Raw genomic sequence first — 19345 nt, 5'->3', positions numbered from 1 at the left:
TTGGCCTGACAGAGGAGAGCATTAGACGAGATTCCTGAACCTAGCCATCTCTAAAAGTTCAACCCCACCTTATCTCTTGTGGAAAACATTTTACATCGACTCCTTCCCTTAAAACAAGGAAAGAAGTTATGAAACTACAAGTGTACATACAATGTCTAAGGGCTGATGAAAAGCCACTGCCCCTTCCCCTAAAACATTACATAACTGTTTTAAATGACAAAGTGCCACTTTTGTTTTGTCAACAGCTTAAGCCTTTCAAATTGCTTCATTGAGGTTTTCACAATGACTGGAAACATTCAAATTATTTTGGCTCGACAAGGAAACGAGATAAAAATTTTTTTTAAAGCACAAGACTTGTTCCAAGTATCATGCTGCTTTATTCAAGAAACGGTGCATCATCATCGAATGAAGCGTACAAAAAAAAACTAACAAACAACTATGGGGTGCACACGAATTAGCATCAGCAACTCAGCCAGTGCACGACAGACGTTGCCTGCAGAAAAGTTCAATTACCACCAAGCTTGACTCTCATTTTACCAAATAGATTCTTCCTACCATTCTGCTTGCATTTCTATTTTTACTCGATCACTACCTGCCTTGGCGAGGCTTTTTGGGCTTGGCAAGCAGTACTGGGTCAATCTCCTCCTGGCTCAGACCTCGGACGGCATGGAGGCGCACGGCGCGCTCACGTAGAGTCCCACCGCATTTCATCTTTCGAGCCACCAATGCGCTCTTCAGCACGTCGAGTCCCAATTCCTCAAGGTCTTGCACTGAATCATATTTACTCAAGTCCAGGTTGATGATCTGATGGGGATACAATGCAGCACTTTTCAGCACATTTTAATTTTATTGTACGAACATTGTTGCTCCAAGGCCAATAATAGAACTTGCACATAAATGGCATGCAGGAAAAAAGACGAATGCACATCAGAGTACATCAATGTGACTTTACAAGGACATCACAAGACATTGGACAAACAACACGGGATTTGAACCTGGGTACCCTGCATCGTGAGCTAGTGGTTCAGATGGGAATACTGACAGGCCAACCCATGCAAGCTCAAGCTGAGATTCTCGAACACGTGTGTATGTGTGTGTGTTTGTTTGGGCATATCCGAGCTTGTTGGTGATGGTGCAACCAACACCCTTTTGTTTTACACAAGTCGTTGGTAGGAATGAAAGTGTAAATTTGAAAATAATATAACCAAAAGGAAATTAACGTGCTCAAAATGCTTTGAATGAGTAAATGCGGACATGCAAAATAAGACGTCACAACAGGGTATGCATGGAAGGTTTGTTTTTTTTATGCCTTTGCCGACGAAGTCGCTGGAGACATTGTGTTTTCAGGTTGTCTGTCCATCCGTGATAGCTTTTCAGTAATGAGATAACTTAAGAATGGCTGAAGGGATCCAAGTCAAATTTGGTACAAGTATGTACGATGATGCAAATATTAACTGATTAGATTTTGAAGGCAAGAGGTCAAAGGTCAGAGGTCAAGTTAGGTTAAAAAAAATGCTGTTACTGCGCTAACTTCTGAACCAGTGATTGCATTTTGACCAAACTTGATAAAAGTATCTACAAGTCTGAAGACGACGATGGTTCACGAGCGGTATTTGACGATGTAGATTGTTTCAGAAGTCAAGGATGAGACAATGTGATAATGTTTGACCAAGTTATAAAAATGATCAACATGATGTGGTACGAGTGACAGGTTATTAGCTGCCAAATGTCGAAAACCTGGTTTCGTTCAACAACTTTAAAAATTTGACCTTTGCATAACCTTTAAAGGTCACAAAACAATGTTGTGGACATTAAAATAAGGAAACGGGATACGTGCTATAGCTTAATGGAGTTAGTTCATCGAAGGTCGAAAACCCGGTTCGATTCCCACAACTTTGAAAATTTGACCTTTGTGAACTTTAAAGGTCAAGGATTATGACCTTTGGTGCAAAACTTCCTCTGGAACATTCCAGGAACAATATAACGTCATTTTGGCTATATGTCATTTCGCACTCCTCGGATTATCCATACTTTGATGAAATCAGTGTAAAAACAAACTTGAAGGGGGCGCCACGGGCAAGGTGTTCGAGATAGAGCAAAATGGTTTCAAGACTTGAGGTGGGGAATGACCTCAAGATTATGCATAAAAAAATATTGTCATCCGAGCTCTCAAAGTTTGGGCGGTCATATGATTTTTATGTCAAAATTTGAAATTTTCTAAGTTCGTGACCTTGACCTTGGGACGAAAATTAAAAATAGAGCTCCGTGGGGATATGCAGATGCCATTGGGCTAACCAAATACCGAAACCCCTGCCAGATTCGACAAACCCCTCGGAGAAGATGGATTTTTATGTCAAAATCGCAATTTTCTAAGTTCGTGACCTTTGACCTTGGGACGAAAATGAAAAAAAAAAAAAAAAAAAAATCGAGCTCCGTGGGGCTATGCAGGTACCATTGGGCTAACGAAATACCAAAACCCCTGCCAGATTCGACAAACCCTAAAAACACAATTCGCAATTTTCTAAGTTCGTGACCTTGGGACGAAAATGAAAAATCGAGCTCTGTGGGGCTATTATATGCAGTTGCCATTGGGCTAACCAAATACCGAAACCCCTGCCAGATTCGACAAACCCCTCGGAGAAGAAAATTTTTCACGTCAAAATTCGCAATTTCCTAAGTTTGTGATCTTGTGACCTTGACCTTGGGATGAAAATGAAAAAAAAAAAAAAAAAAAAAAAATCGAGCTCCATGGGGTTATGCAGGTGCCATTGGGCTAACCAAATACCAAAACCCCTGCCAGATTCGACAAACCCCCTGGGAGAAGATGCAAATTGAAATCGGCTACCCCCTAAAAACACGTTTTTTGGGAGTGGCTCCGCCCATAATGGGCGCACCATGCCCATTTTCAGGAAAACACAACTATATCATGATATAAACCTCCCACCAAAATTTTATCAGGATCAGATCAAAACCCACAGAGCTATGCTCGGGACAGACAGACAGACAGACAGAAATAACGGATATAGTGGTCACTTATTTTTTTTGTGAAAATATTTTTTCGTGAACCAATAATGATGTAAAGATGAACCAATTCGACTATGGGGTCAAGAGGTCAAAGGTCATGTTAGGTAAAAATGTTACCATGCTAATTTGTGAACCAGTGATGGGATTTTGACCAAACTCGATGTAAGTGTACAGAATGATGCAAAGATGAACTGATTAGATGGCGGCATCAAGAAGTCAAAGGTCAGAGTCCATGATGGGTTTTCGTTTCCACGATAACTTAAGAATGGCTGAAGGGATCAAAATCAAATTTGTACAAGTATGTATGATTATGTAATAATGTGGGCGGAGGCATATTTGTCGATGTCGCGACGTCGAAGATTGCTGTTCTGGTTTTTACCCTCGCCAGAGGAGAGGGCATTGCATTTGGGTCCATTTGTCTCTCTGTCTGTTTGTCCACACAGAACTTTTGTGTTTTTCTCCACAACCGCTTGTCGGATTGAGATGAAATTTTCACCATTGGTGAAACTCATGCAGAAAGTTTTAATGATAATTATGACATCATAGGTCACGTGGTGTGGCAGCCATATTGGAAAAACTTTGGACCTCCATCTCTGAAATCGCACCAAGGAAAAAATTGAAACTTGGCACATAGCAAGTACTCTCCTCATGGGGAATGAGTGATTTTTTAATGACGTCATTGGTGTCCTCATTATGACGTCATAATTGCATATGCAGAATGCCACATCCAATCAGTATGGAAATTTTTGAGGGTCATCTCGGGATAAAATGGTCCACAGAAGAAAAAAAAAATGACATTGGTCACAACATTCCGCAGCCATATTGTTTATAAAAAAAAATGAACCTTCAAAAATCTCTGAAATGGCTGAACAAATCGAGGCGAAGCTTTAGACATATGAGCGCCTGTTCATGAGGAACAAAATGTTCACAAATATGATATCATGGGTCAGATGGTTTGACAGCCATATTGGATTTACCCTAAAACCTATAAAAACTACACCACTCAAAAGAAGTCCTGGTGAGGGTCTGCAATCTCTGGTTGCTCTTTTTCTTGTTATATATATATATATATATATATATATATATATATATATATATATATATATATATATATCCATATAAATGTGGTTAACTTGTTGCTAATGTGCCAGTGCATGCATAGCAAGCTAGCTTTTGAAGTCTGTGGAAGTGAAGTGAGTTGCAAGATAAATGTTTTGTGGAGACCATGAGGTGAAAGGGTTCACATAAAATTAACAAAATACACTTCAAGGATATTATAGACGAGATAAAAGGCAAATGAATAATGTTTCCCTGAAAAGGTCGGCATAGGGGCTGGCAGGATGGCGGAAAAGTATGCACACTCGTCTCGAAGCTGTCTCGTCTGGGTTTGAATCCCGAACCAGCTATAAACTGTTATCCCAGTGTTTCACAGGCAGGGTGATTCAGCAATGTGTGTGCCATCCCTCGGATGGATATCAAACTGGGCGTCCCATCTGCAGGCATTAGTTGGTGGACATTGAAGACCACACCGTGTCCGTAAAGAAGAGTAGGTGAGCTATCGCCGGGCACAATTGTCAAATTCCAAATTCCTGCCCAAACGACTGCTTGGAAGGCAATGGCAAACCACCCAGTACAACTCTTACTCAGGAAGCTGCTTTGGCGGCACTAACACTCTGTGAAGAGTATGGTACATCAGAGAGAGGAAGAGAAAGGTGTGGGTGGAGGGGAAGAGGAAAGATCTATGGTTGTGCCCAATACAATGTCTACTGGAGAGTTCTTTAGAACACCTTACCCCATGCAGTGTTGAAGTATGCAATCCAAATGAAATAAAATTAAGGCTGTAAAGGTCATATAAAAAAAAAACAATTCCAGAAATTTACTGCTGTTGACACAGTGATTATCCATCACCCTATCCAACACATTACATTAGTTCTTCGTGCCTGTTGTTTGTGTCCTTTATGATGTGCTTAAAAACAGGAACTTTCCTCTTTCAAATGCTTTTCAATTTTGTTTGATTGCCAGACAGACAAACAGACGAAAAAGAAAATAAACCAACGTCACCCGCAGGGTGACCCGTATCTTGCCAAAAGGTGACCACGTGTGACTTCTTTAAGGTCACACTGAGGTGAACAGAGCTGCTATCCACCAGGAGCGACTCCTTGAGGAATATCTGCTTACGAGAGATTCCGATGAGAATCGTTCTACAGAGTAACCATGAAAAATATGCTTTTGCCTCATAACGTCACCAAATGACATCATAATGTCTCAAGCTTGACATATCTAGAAAGCACTCATCAAGGTGTTCAATTTGAGGTACTACACGATATGGTTCCTAAAACTTGAAAATTTGACCTTGGGGTCAAATATGTTTGACCTGAGGCGCTAACCATGAAGGTCAAGGCCAATCACCACCAAAAATTAATCAGCTGAGCTCCAGACCATGAACTATATTCCCATGAAGTTTGAAGACGATCCGATCAAAATTACTCAAAAAATAAGGGTTTCGTCGACTCCCCTGATTTGCGACAAAGTGACCTTGACCTTTGACCTTCAAAATTTTATGCGCTGAAAGGGACCTCTATAGGCCTCTGATATTCGAAGTTACAAAAATTTCCAATGATAACTGTGCTCTGCAGAGTGATCGATACGTGATCACAGACCAAAAAAAACAAACAAAAAAAACATATGAAGGTCAAGGCCAATCGCCACCAAAAATTAATCAGCTGAGCGCCAGACCATGAACTATATTCCCATGAAGTTTGAAGACGATCCGATCAAAATTACTCAAAAAATAAGTTTCGTCGACTCCCCTGATTTGTGCCAAAGTGACCCTGACCTTTGACCTTGACCTTCAAAATTTTGTGCATTGAAAGGGACCTCTATAGGCCTCTGATATGTGAAGTTACAAAAATTTCCGATGATAACTGTGCTCTGCAGAATTTTTTATACGTGATTACAGACAAACAAACAAACAAACAAACAAAAAAACAAACAAACAAAAAAAAAAACATACAAGCTGACTAACATATCTTGCAAAAACTTCGTTTTGGCAAGATAAAAATCATCTCACTCCTCTCTGCGCATGTACGATCGATCAAGACAAATTCAGAGCCAAGGTTCTGCGAAACCACAGGGTGGTTTTCCGATTCATGTTCAAAATCTAACATTCAATTTAAATCAAGTTCTTCCTCGATCGTAAACTGACGTTTGTGGATGAATGGATGGGACAGATGCAAACCAATTGCTTAATCACACTTAATTTCACATGTGCGGGATAACTACGCATCAGATCTGCATTACAAAGGATAAAAGGCACACTCCTGCCTGGTATTTTACATTATGGCTGTTTGCAACGTTCCACTGACCAGTGACCACATAACCATTTAATCATTAAAAATAGCAGCCAACACAAAAACATCAAGAAAAATACATGGTGCTGCACACAATATTTGGTTAGCCATTTTTACCTGTTCTTGTGTGGAGTTGTTGCCATTAGCATTCGTTTTGGGCTCTTTCACTCCATCAGAGCATCCAGAGCATCCCGTTGAGTTGTTCATGACAACATTACTGCCTGATGCTTCAGAGATCACAGGAACAGGTTCAACAGCACTGGGACAAGATGAAATTTCAGGGCTGGGAGTGACGGTAGAAGTACCAGCAAAGCACTCACTGGAAGCTCCTGGGCTAAAGCGAGTCCCAGCACCAGAATTCATCTGTACAAGTGTGTCTGTTGAAACTTGAATGCAAGTTGCTGAAGGAGAACAATGTCCTTGAATATCAGTGGATCCCATTTGATGGACATCTGAATCTTGTCCTGGGAAGTCATGATCTGATGATGTTCCTTTTCCATCATGCTCAAGTTTGTGAACAGCTTTTTTCTTTGGAACAGAGGGATCTTCTTCAGAGGATGAATCCGAGTCATCGTCACTGGCAGGGATTCCTTCGACTCCAATCCTGTATCAACACATACCAACAAAACAATCTTGGTTCGACAAACTAGAATGGGGAAGGAGGAGGGGTGGCATAAGTGGGAAGGGGGTGTGAGTAGAGGAGTTTTGTGGAAGTGGGGGGGGGATAAGTAGTTATGTTCACATCCAGGCACATCGATACTATAAAAGTGAATTTGTATATTTGTTTGTTGATATATGCTTCAAAAACTAAAAACCTACCGACCCAAATTTTGCATGTTGCCTACGAGTACCCCGAGTATGGTTTCTGTCAGGGTAGCATATTTGGGGAAGGGAGTTCAAGGTGGCGGGAAGACCCCAATTCTCTCGATGTAAATGTGCATCGTTTAGTGTCACTTGGTGGGAGCCGGTATTCCAAATAATCTTTTTGTATAAATAATTTTTTTTAATAATATGCATTAACGGCGATGTTGAAATCTGAGTGAGAACAATTCAAAATCTTTTAAAATGTTTCATTTCACTCGTTTTAAGCAGAGGTTTAAACCAAAGCATCTAACAATGAGCTTCACAGTGAAACGGAAGTTATTTTTGTTCGCGCCTTATATACGCAGCAAGGATGGTTGACGAAGGTGATGTTGGCTGACTTCCAAGCAGATAGAAGACCACCTCAGGCAAATTAAAGAGTGATTAGAGCAGAATGTAAAGTTTGATTAAATCTGTCAGCAAAGCGAAGGGTAAAAATGCCTCGTAGCTCACATTTCCGTAATAAAAATCCGACACACCAATACACCGGTGGTTTTAAATATTTTTGGACTTGAAGACCCTTTGAAATAGTCACCAAAAAAACAGAGACCACTCACTCAGAGTATTAATGTCTGACCCAGATAAGTTAAATTTTGACATCTTCCAGAAAAATGGACAGTAATGATTAAAAACAAGTGAAATCCTTCAATACAGCGCGTGTGGTGAAGCAAATGAGTACACTAATGTTAAAATATGCAATTTATGCTTTTTCAGTTGAAAAAACAATTGAAAAGCGTACTTAATATTTGAAATGTAAAAATCTTGTTAGTATTGTGATAAGCACCTTTATATATATAACAGAAGGAATGAAATTGTTCGATTGCACGTGGGGGGGGGGGGGGGGACACCGGAGACGTGGGAGACGTGGTAGATGCCGGCGGGGACATTTCAAACTCGGTGCAATTGTATACAGCGCACGCGCTGTAAAAATTATCAAATGAAAGGAAAACCGATGACTTAAGCATAATCTTGATATATTTTGTTGATTCCAGTCGATTGTAATAATAATAAAAAATCTATGAAACAGGGTATTAAAAAAAAATTGAAGTCACTTGTTCCTCATTCTCTCAGCTCATTTAATCCCCGATCTCATTGTTGTTTGCTCTGGTTTTTATTTTTATTTTTATTCTTTCTTCACTCACAGTAAACTCCAATATCATAAAATTCAAATCAATTTTAAATGCCTCGTATCCCATTACTCTCATTAAAAAAAAAATTACCTTTCTCCCACACTGATCTCCACCTTTCCGTTTTATTCTTGGATAGCTTGCAATCCCTCGAGTCATCCAGCATCCTTACTCTCTTCTCCTCTCATTAAACCGCCCCAAGCCAAACCTTCTTGTAGGTTATTGTCACATCTCCCCTCTCCCCCCGATCCTCCTTTCCATTGCTCTTTCATCCAAAGTTTTTCCTTCTGTTATTTCATCCCCTTAATTGTTTGCTGACCCTGTGTGTCCCCTCCCTCTCCCCACACTGCACCCCTCCATTACTCTCGGGTGCTCCGTTGTTGGACTCGAGCCATTGTGAATAATTATTCTTTTGATGTGAGACCAGGTGTTCTTCTTATTCTTCTTCTTCTTCTTTTGTGTTTAACGGCGTTTTCAGAGCCACGAGGCTCTATATTACGCCACACACCTAAACCCCAGACGTTTCCCGACGTTTCTGAGCGTGACATTTAATTTCCACATACGGTTAATAAAACTCCGTCCAAACTCTTCATCTGAACTGATTTTCAAACTTCAAACGGTGGAATTGAGCTTAACAGCAGTTCTGACTGGTACAAAAATGTTCATTTGGAATATAATTGAAATTCATCATTAATCATTTTTAAGACTGATTTTTTTTCTTCACCCGTGTATTAACCGCACCCCCAACTTTGACCTTTTTTGCCGATAAAAAGTGTGGTTTATACAACGTAAAATACAGTATTCACTGCCTCTTAATATCCTTGTAATTTATGTGAGACATGTCGAGGGAGTGGCACAAGTCAGGCATCATTTGGACGCAACATTCATCTTACATCTTCCATCATTACCTCCGCCACAAAAGGGCTATGCTTTCACCAAAGGTTGACGGAGGTTTTCACACAAAGACAATCAATTGTGATGTTCAAACATATTCACCACCATCATCAATAAACTTCTGAATCAGTTTCAAACAAGATGCTTGAACATTCCTCAACACGTCAACATTAATGTTGGTCGACTCAGATCATTTTCTCCTTCGCTTCCTTCCTGGGAAAGTTAACGCAACAGATTTCAGATGTCCCACAAAGAGAAGTCAAGAGGCACGAGGACCCGGTTAACTAATGGCGCCCGATTGACAAGTCTCTCTTTGGAAAGGAAACTCAAAATGGATTACACTGCAAATCATCAAACCTGGTACAACCAGCCCTCTCTCTACTCACCAGAGTAAACTCCGTTCGCTACATGTGGCCGAAGCAGTGGGGCAGGGTCGTTTCCGCGAACTCCCAACTGATGCCTTGCTACTGGCAGCTTGCAGGCCTGCATGGTTACAAATTACATCAGCTTAGAGTGTACATCATACTGTATATGGGATCAACTGAAAGTAAAAATGATGCAAAAATAAAAGCTTTATGAACAATCTGTGATGATAAAAACACAAAGCATGACTGAGAAAAAGTACAAGACCTGCCAAGAGAAAAGGTGTTTCATCATCGAACAGGCGACATACAAATAGGAGGAAAATGATATGATTCAAGTAGGATAGATAAAGTAATCCGCATATAATTATCACACATACACTTATGACAAGCAACCTCGAGCCGAGTGAAAGAAACGAGTCGCGATATAGCTGAGTGGAAGAAACAAGCAACATAAATGTATGAAATTGTATTGTAACAAAGATGGAGGGAGGGGGGAGAGGGGAGGAGGGTCTCCAAAAAGTGAATATCACATCTGAAGTAGGGCATTCGTGTTCGCAATCAGAAATGTGTTGGATCATAAGTCCAAACAAGTCGACCAGGAGTCTGCAAACTATTCCCACAAGCACTGCAGACATCCCGCCATTTAACAAACCTAACCCTCCGATCCCTAATTTGTTCTTAAATGGCCAGTGAGGCTATCAAACCCAAGGAAGGATTAGTGTGCAAGATACACCAAGGGTCTTCTTTAATTCAGGCTGATACTGGGCACATAATATGGAACTGAGGGAAAGCCGAGTTCATGAGCTAAGAACAAAAGGAACTTGCGCATGCATCACACGAAGAACTAGAACGTCACTCGGTAGAGCGCATACCTCCGCCAGGCTGAACAGTTTACATTTTCTATCCCACTGATGGGCCAGATCTGCATCCGGACCTTAACACAAATCTAATCGGCTTGTTCTTGTCACCTACCCAACTCATCCACCAAGTTTTGTCACAATCCGTCCACAACATTTTGAAATATCGTGGTAGATATTTGTTTTTGGCCCAGTCTCTCAATTGTGAAGAATAACTTTAAAAATTCTAGTTTCTAGATCTGGATGTGGATCTTCACCAAAATCTAAATCAATTTGTCCTTCTCACACACCCAACCTGTTCACCAAGTTTCGTCTGAATCCGTCCATAACTTTTTGAGATGTGCTACAGATCGTTTTTGGCCCCATCTCTCAATGGTGAAAAGTGATTTAAAAAAACACGAGAACAGTTTTATATCCCACCGATAGGCCGGATCTGGATCCAGACCTGAACCAAAATTGAATCGGCTTGTTCTCGTCACCTAACCAACTCATCCACAACATTTTGAGATATCATGCTATGTATCATTTTGGTACCTCCTCCTCAATGGTGAAGAATTACTTAATAAATAAATAAATAAATCACGCATCCGGATACGGATTCGATCTTCACCAAAATCGAAACAAATCAATTCGTCGTCGTCACATACCCAACCTGTCCACCAAGTTTCGGCCGAATCCGTCCATAACGTTTTAAAGATATCCTCCTCATAGACAGACAAACAGGGGTTAAAACATAACCCGCAGTTTGTCTGTTTTGTTTGTCCGTAACAAAGAGCACATGCATTGGAATACGGGGTTTATGGACAGAAGCAGCTTGCGCTCAGCTACGGGATGGCCCTGAGCAGAGGGGCCATGATGGCAATGGGGCTATATTTCGTGCAGCTGGAGCAGAGAGCCCAAACAGCCGTTTTGAGTGACCCAACAGGAGAATGTAGCTTGTGTAAACGGGCAGAGCGTGGGGAAGACGAGCACATTAAGCTCCGGTACCTGCAAAGCAGTGCGCCATCACTCTACCAGCCTGTGTGTTTAGACTCCTTTATCTTCATCCCTTCTCCACATCTTTTTACAACCATTTTCCCAAATATTTTGTCCTTTTGCTTTTCCCCATCTCCTTCCATTCTTATCTCAATCTCTGCTTGTGGGATTCATCAGCAAATTAGAGTAAGGATAAGTGTCCATTTTCTCTTTGAGCAATTGGTGTTGGTGTCATCTTCGTGAAACTGGGGAGGTGGTGGGATGAGCAGCAAAAGAAAGGGGGCTCTGTGCGGACTTTGTCGCACAGATATTTAATGACGATTGTCCATTTATTACGGTTCCTCATGTTGTGCATCACAATTTCATTTGTTTCGTTACATTTATGGAGAAGCGATAGGGAGGAGGTGGAGGGCAGAGGGTTCAGTCATTGGAATGAAGGCTTTAGCCACCAGAGGGAAATCTTGCATTTGTTAGAACATTTTGAACGTATACTAAGTGTCTGTGAGAGGGATAAGATATCTGTCGCCGTATTGCTGGAGTGGCAACGTGGACAAAGGAGCGACAAAAGTCACATCCGTCCATGTCCGTCTTCCGAGTTGGAATTTCAATTTGTCTGTCCTGTCCTGTAGTTGTTTCGTAAATATTTCAAAGAAAGCGTGCGCTTCCGTGTTTTGCTTCCCACCATCTTGTCGCGTTTGGTTTGGAAAACCCTGGACACCTGGAGGATTAAATTGGGTTAATTACACCAATTCATTACCGATGAGATTCGGATCCTGGTCGAAGAACAAAGTGCATTCTCTGCTCGGTTGTGTTATCCAATTAAATTGAAAGCATGGTCATCTTCAAAATGATCATTATGACAAGTACGGTTCCCACGGCGACTGCTGGTGGTTGGCGCTTTTGTGGTGTGTGGCCATTCACAAGATAGTATCAAATATTTGGGTTAAAATCACACCTTCGAGAACCTCGAGGCATCTTTTCCAACCATTAGAGCAAAATTTTAATACAAGTTGAAGATAGAATTTTTCTGTCCATTGTAAAAGAGCCAAAAACCACATTGTCATCCCATCCAGGCTTCAGGCCTGATGAAGGCTTGAGTCATGCTTCCCAGGTACATGACAGTGTCATCTATAATCCCCAACTGATGGCCAGAATTACCAGACTATTCTTGTTTTTAAAGTAAATATTACTGATCCCTTATTTTTCTCCCTCCCCCTCCACCTGGCATTGTTAATAGCTCACTGGCCTTTTGCTGACAGATTAACTTGGAAGTACGGATACTCATGCCCAAGGTGTATAGCCTGGGTTTGAATCCCTACCCAGCTATAAATTGTTATCCTGGTATTTCACAGGCAGCGTGATTCAATGTGTGTGCCGTCAACTTGAATGGATGGTAAACGGGAGTCTCGACTGCTGGAATTAGTTGGTGGACGTGAAACATCCCACCGTGCCCTTCACGAAGAGTAGGCGAGCTATCACCGGCACCATGAACAAATTCTAAATTCCTGCTCTCACATACAGGGGGCTCTGCATCAGCAGCAGAGCTGTGCCTTCAGCCAATGATGTTACCCCACAGCCTTGTGCTGAACACAAAAGAAGACTGCCCTTCTGATGCTCTGGTGTATTTGCTAGAGAATTGCTGATTACTTTGCAACTCTACTGGTGGGAGGTGGTGATCATTGGTGCCACAAGGTGGTCTTTCATTTAAAAATGACAATTCAACAAAAAAACTAACCGAGCTGTTTCCTAATATAAGTAAGAGGCATTGAGATGTCGGTGTGATAGAGGGAATTCAAGACTTTTGTTGAAGATGTCAGATGAACCCACGTGAAAAATGTCACATTTAACTTACCCTTCATCACAGAATCTTTCACAGATTCAGCCATGTCTCGAAGCTGTTGTTCAAACTCAGGATCTGCAAAACGAGGGGCACGAGGCCCAGCAAGACGTCGCTCTAGTCGCTCTAGCCGTTCCTGCTCTCGCTCTGCCTCCCGTGCTTCTTCCTCCTTCAGCCACTCTGTCATTCTGCACTCACATATATGCATTTATACTCACTGGCACAGTTCACACATTTGGCATTTACAAATTATATAAGACTGCACCATCGTTACTTGAGCATCCCCTGTGGCAGTTACACCACAGACCTGCTAACCAGCATTTCTCATCTTGCTACATTGTGTACTCTTTCATTAATATCGCTGTAAACAATGCTGCCTTACGAGAATGGTACAGAGGTTAAAAATGAACAAGTCTGGAGATGGCGATGATTCACGAGCAATGTACACAGTTCGCCTTTTTTATCTTGCCAAAACGAAGTTTTTGCAAGATATGTTAGTCAGCTTGTATGTTTTTTTTTTTTGTTTGTTTTTTTTGTTTGTCTGTAATCACGTATAAAAAATTTCTGCAGAGCACAGTTATCATTGGAAATTTTTGTAACTTCGCATATCAGAGGCCTATAGAGGTCCCTTTCAGTGCACAAAATTTTTAAGGTCAAGGTCAAAGGTCAAGGTCACTGTCGCAAATCAGGGGAGTCGACGAAACCCTTATTTTTTGAGTAATTTTGATCGGATCGTCTTCAAACTTCATGGGAATATAGTTCATGGTCTGGAGCTCAGCTGATTAATTTTTGGTGGCGATTGGCCTTGACCTTCATATGTTTTTTTTTTTTTTTTGGTCTGTAATCACGTATAAATCACTCTGCAGAGCACAGTTATCATTAGAAATTTTTGTAACTTCGCATATCAGAGGCCTATAGAGGTCCCTTTCAGCGCACAAAATTTTGAAGGTCAAGGTCAAAGGTCAAGGTCACTTTGTCGCAAATCAGGGGAGTCGACGAAACCCTTATTTTTTGAGTAATTTTGATCGGATCGTCTTCAAACTTCATGGGAATATAGTTCATGGTCTGGCGCTCAGTTGATTAATTTTTGGTGGCGATTGGCCTTGACCTTCATGGTTAGCGCCTCAGGTCAAACATATTTGACCCCAAGGTCAAATTTTCAAGTTTTAGGAACCATATCGTGTGGTACCTCAAATTGAACACCTCGATGAGTGCTTTCTAGATATGTCAAGCTTGAGACATTATGACGTCATTTGGTGACGTTATGAGGCAAAAGCATATTTTTCATGGTTACTCTGTAGAACGATTCTCATCGGAATCTCTCGTAGGCAGATATACCTCAAGGAGTCGCTCCTGGTGGATAGCAGCTCTGTTCACCTCAGTGTGACCTTAAAGAAGTCACACGTGGTCACCTTTTGGCAAGATACGGGTCACCCTGCGGGTGACATTGGTTTATTTATTTTTTGACCATCGAGGGGACGCCACGGGCAAACTGGTGGGAATCGGGAAAAAAGGTAAATGATGAAAGTTGTAGTCATCGAAGAGCACTACAAATCGAGCACGAATTGCAAAATCCTAAACGTAGTTCGCCTTTTTTATTTTTTTATGGCGGGAATCGGGAAAAACGTAAATGATGAAAGTTGTAGTACTCGAAGAGCACGACTTGCATACCAACTTTCATTCGAAACAGTTGAAAACCCAAGGAGCTCGATGCCCAATTTATTGATTTTTTTGACATTTTCTAAGTTCGTGACCTTGTAACCTTGACCTTCGGAAGAAAATGAAAAATCGAGCTCCGTGGGGCTATGCAGGTGCCATTGGGCTAACCAAATACCGAAACCACTGCCAGATTCGACAAACCCCCTCGGACAAGATGCAAGTTGAAACCGGCTACCCCCTGAAAACACGTTTTTTGGGCGTGGCTCCGCCCATAATGTGTGCAGCACGCCCATTCTCAGGAAAACACATCTAGATCATGATATAAACCTCCCACCCAAATTTTATCAGGATCGGATCAAAACCCACGGAGCTATGCTCGGGACAGACAGACAGACAGACACCCATAACGAATATAGTGGTCACTTACTGACTCGTGAACCAAAAACTAGAAGGGCACTCGGTGGAGTGCATACCTCCGGCATGTAATGCCTGATCCACGAGAACATATAGATTGGGCCCAATACATTTTAATTAAATAATTCTCGTATCCAGATCCGGATTTGGATCTTCATCAAAACTGAATCAATTTGTCGTGGTCACATATACAACATGTCCACCAAGTTTCATCCGAATCGGTCCACAACTTTTTGAGATATCGTGTTATATATCCTTTTTCGCCCCATCTCTCAATGGTGAAGAATCGCTTTAAAAAATTCCTCGTAGTCGGATCCAGATCTGGATCTTCACCAAAATCTAAACAGTTCGTCCTTGTCATAAACCTAACCTGTCCACAAAATTTCATCCAAATCTGTGCACAACTTCGTAAGATATCCTGCACACAGACAAAGAAACAAATGAAATTGCTTGTTGAGCAAGGAATTTCCGGAATAACTTTGTCATATTTCCATGATCTCTGAAAAAACAAAAACTGGAAATAAATTTGGTTCTTATAGTGCTACTGTTTAATGAGTTATAGCACTTAGTTTGGTCATGATCATAACTTGGAAGTCAATCGGACTTGAAATGGCGTTTTTATCGCAATTTGAAAGTTTTGACCCGACCCCTCCCCCCTGACATTCGACCCCCGACCGCTAAGAAGGGTGTGGGTGTGACACCCCAATTAGACATATGGTTGGATGCAGTATTAGAAGATGCACATTTTGGATTTGGTTTGATTGCAAAAATAAGAATTTCGGTTTTTCGGTGACCTTGACCTTTGACCTAGATTCATCAAAAACGACAAGTATCTAAGTTGGACCATGGCCGACGTCTGTACCCAGTTTGGTCATGATCGCTGAAACTGTGTGGCTGCTACAGAGTAAACAAACACACAGACAGACAGACACAGAATGACACACAACCGACCAACATAATTGCCGAAATCCAAAGGACTCCGGCAATTAACAAACAAACAGACAGACAGAAAGGAGTGAAAACATTACCTCCTTCACCTTCGTTGGCAGAGGTAACAAGAAACATTTCTTCAACACCCTTTGTGTGGAAAAACAAAACAAAAGAGAAACGGCACAGAATGTGATCGGACCTTTCAAGCACATTCCTGACGAAAGGAACATCATACAGGAAGGCTTTCCAGCCGCAAGCAAAGTTTTCTTCTCCACATGATCTACAAAACTCCGTTATGAACCCTGCACCGAACAGGTGATGCTTCCAAATTCCAATTAGACTGCCCATCATGAATTGTGGCTGTTCGCTGTGTTAAGCGGGGCATGCAGTTGAACGGGTAATAGATGACAGTTTCATCGCAAAACTGAATAAAACGTACCCAAATTATATAAAAGCGAGTAAACAACTTCTAACAAATGCTTATTGCTCTCGCAGTCTAGCTTGATGGATGTTTCTGTTGCACTGTGATCACTATACAGGGCGCTACGATCAGTCACGTGACGACATTTCAAAATTGCTGCCCCGCTAGATGTACGAACGAAACCGAGAACAGTTATTGAATTTCTTATTGCGAAAGAGGTTCCTCCAGTGGATATTCATAGGCGTTTAAAGAGGAATCGCGGAAGCAGAAGCAGCAGAAGCGGCCACATTGAAACAAATTAAAATTTTTGCTTTGCACCTCAGATTTTATTTCCTTGACTCACGCTTTCTCATTGTTGACGTCACGAAGTCTGCGTCCACTGAGGTCCCGACATGCCTCTCTGTTTGTGGTTTTCTCAATCTGTGCCCCCAATGCACGAAGCATCGATCCAAAACCTGCATGAAAAGGTCACTTGTAAACGATTAGACGTTCCACAAACTCATCACAACATTGAATTAGTATAACTGCTCGTCACCATGAAATGCCATCAGTAATCCCATGGACTTGTGTTCAGCTGAGAAAAAAAGCCATGCATGAAGAAGCTACTAAAACTGTACATACCAATAGTTTCACTCACACACACACACACACACACACACACACACACACACACACACACACACACACACACACACACACACACACACACACACACACACACACACACACACACACTTAGAAGTTCCCTGACCTCCCACAATTAAGTGCACCAAGTACCACAAAAATCTTCTGCTTTGTCCAGTTTGAGCATTGGAGCAAAATACTTCAGCAAACAAATAAAACTGCAGCGAAACGTGGTCAATAATAACTTGTACATTATCATTGCAGTGAAAGTTAAAGGACGGGGTTGAGAGACCGTTGTACAAATCATTTTGAACAACAAAGGCTTAAGTTTTCAGGGTCAAACCTCATAATTTAAATTGAAATAACTGTCGGTACAAAATGACAATTTTGGAAAAAATTAAAGATTCAGGAAATAATCAAAAAAAAAAAAATAACTTAATCGGTTCAAATATCAGCCATTTATTGAAGAGCAGTTAACACTTCCAAATGGACTTCTCAAAGAATACCTGGCTCATACCATACCGACTCAACGAGAAAAGGGGGCATTTTGTTGAGCGACCCTTTCAGATTCGGCTCGAGAAATTCACTTGGGGGTTTTCGGGCACATCGAGTAAAAATAAATAAATAAATATATATGCTCATCATTCTTTTATAAACCCCGTTGGACTTGGTCCAAACGGGGGCTTATGGATTGGGTCTCCTCCGTCAGTGCGTGCGTGCGTGCGTCCGTCCGTCCGCAGCCACACCTCAGACATGTATGGACTGATTTTGTGCAAACTTGGCACAAAGACAATTCATGATGGTGTACATGTGCACATCATTTTGTACACAATCTTCCATGTCGCATGATCACTCAAGTAAGTTGCGCGCACACATAAATCTTTGTAAATTTGGGCTCGCCCTTTAACTCCGTACAGGAAAATTATGAGAACTACGAGGGGCTATGACATTTTATGTCTTTTAAAAAAAAAAACAAAAAAAAAAAAAAACTTATTTCCCCTGTGACCTGTGACCTGGCAAAAGTCAACCCAGAGGGAAAAAGTGGCCTTGGCCAGAAAAATCACCCTGGGCTAAATTTAGTCGCTTACCGCATGTGTAGCACCTTGTTCAACTCGCAATGACTCGAGCTTTCGAGTAACGACTCGTAATGGCTCGAAATTATCAATTTGGCTTCTCCATATTCTTGTAATGAAGCTTTGTTGAAAATATGACAAAAGCTCAAAGGGTTAAAAAAACAAAACAAAGTTGACAGACAGACACACACGCGATTGCAAAACCCTGTCTCCCATTCCACGGGGGAGGGCAGGTTAATATCACAGGTGAAAAGCGAAATATAACCGGTGAAGCGGCAAGCTGTTAGGAACCCATCCCCTGCTCATTCCATGAAGTCCTGTGAGAAAAAATTGCTTCGATTTACGTCTCCATATTCGTCGCACTTTTCAGGAACGCATCCCTGACAAAATGTGGTCTGACTATATTGTTCAGATCAACGTTTTCACCTCGCATCACATCACATAACGTTATACATAGAAAGGTCATGTGTTTGAAACAAACCAGGAAATCTGATTCTGCTTGATCAAGCAGAAAAGTTCCACATGAATGTTTTGACTTGCACAGATTTAGCAATGCCAAATGTTATCAAAGGTCATGTGAATATTGCCTTCCCTTCCTCCCCAATCTGTGATCACTTCGAATGCAGTGTAATTCCACGTAATAATGGACATGAAGCATAAAATTTGAAAATGTATTTTTCAAAAGGATTTCTGTTGGACGGCGTTTAGTTAGGTCTGAATTTTCATAATTTATGCGATATTTACTCCGTGGATGATGTCACGTGCTTTGGCGGACATCTTGAAAGAACTGCCTCAACGTCTTCCAACGGTAAGTCATTCTGTCTGTTATCATTTTGTCGAAAATGTTACGTCCGTTACAGTGAACTTTTCAAAATATTTTAACAAACAACAGACAGATCGTATCGTTGGAATATAGAAAGTATGCGACTAATGC

The 19345-nt window shown here is 41.3% G+C and overlaps 1 protein-coding gene across 1 annotated transcript in view; it reads right to left on the bottom strand.

Moving 5' to 3' along the window:
- Positions 1 to 340: 340 nt before the first annotated feature.
- SDE2 (spliceosome associated SDE2) overlaps positions 341 to 19345 on the bottom strand; it is a 28822-nt gene continuing 9817 nt past the window's right edge. The window contains exons 3-7 of the mRNA XM_085887771.1: positions 17058 to 17169; positions 13306 to 13478; positions 9643 to 9739; positions 6492 to 6978; positions 341 to 804 (exon numbers count right to left, since the gene is read on the bottom strand). Coding sequence (XP_085743897.1) covers positions 589 to 804; positions 6492 to 6978; positions 9643 to 9739; positions 13306 to 13478; positions 17058 to 17169 — 1085 coding nt within the window. The 3' untranslated portion in view covers positions 341 to 588. The remainder of the gene's footprint in view (positions 805 to 6491; positions 6979 to 9642; positions 9740 to 13305; positions 13479 to 17057; positions 17170 to 19345) is intronic.

This window comes from Eptatretus burgeri, chromosome 7 (assembly GCF_056783735.1).
Source record: "Eptatretus burgeri isolate ZD-2024b chromosome 7, Ebu_testis_v1, whole genome shotgun sequence".
Classification (NCBI taxonomy): Eukaryota; Metazoa; Chordata; class Myxini; order Myxiniformes; family Myxinidae; genus Eptatretus; species Eptatretus burgeri.
The sequence above is the reverse complement of the archived record's forward strand: the minus strand, read 5'-3'. Positions and strand labels throughout refer to the sequence as shown.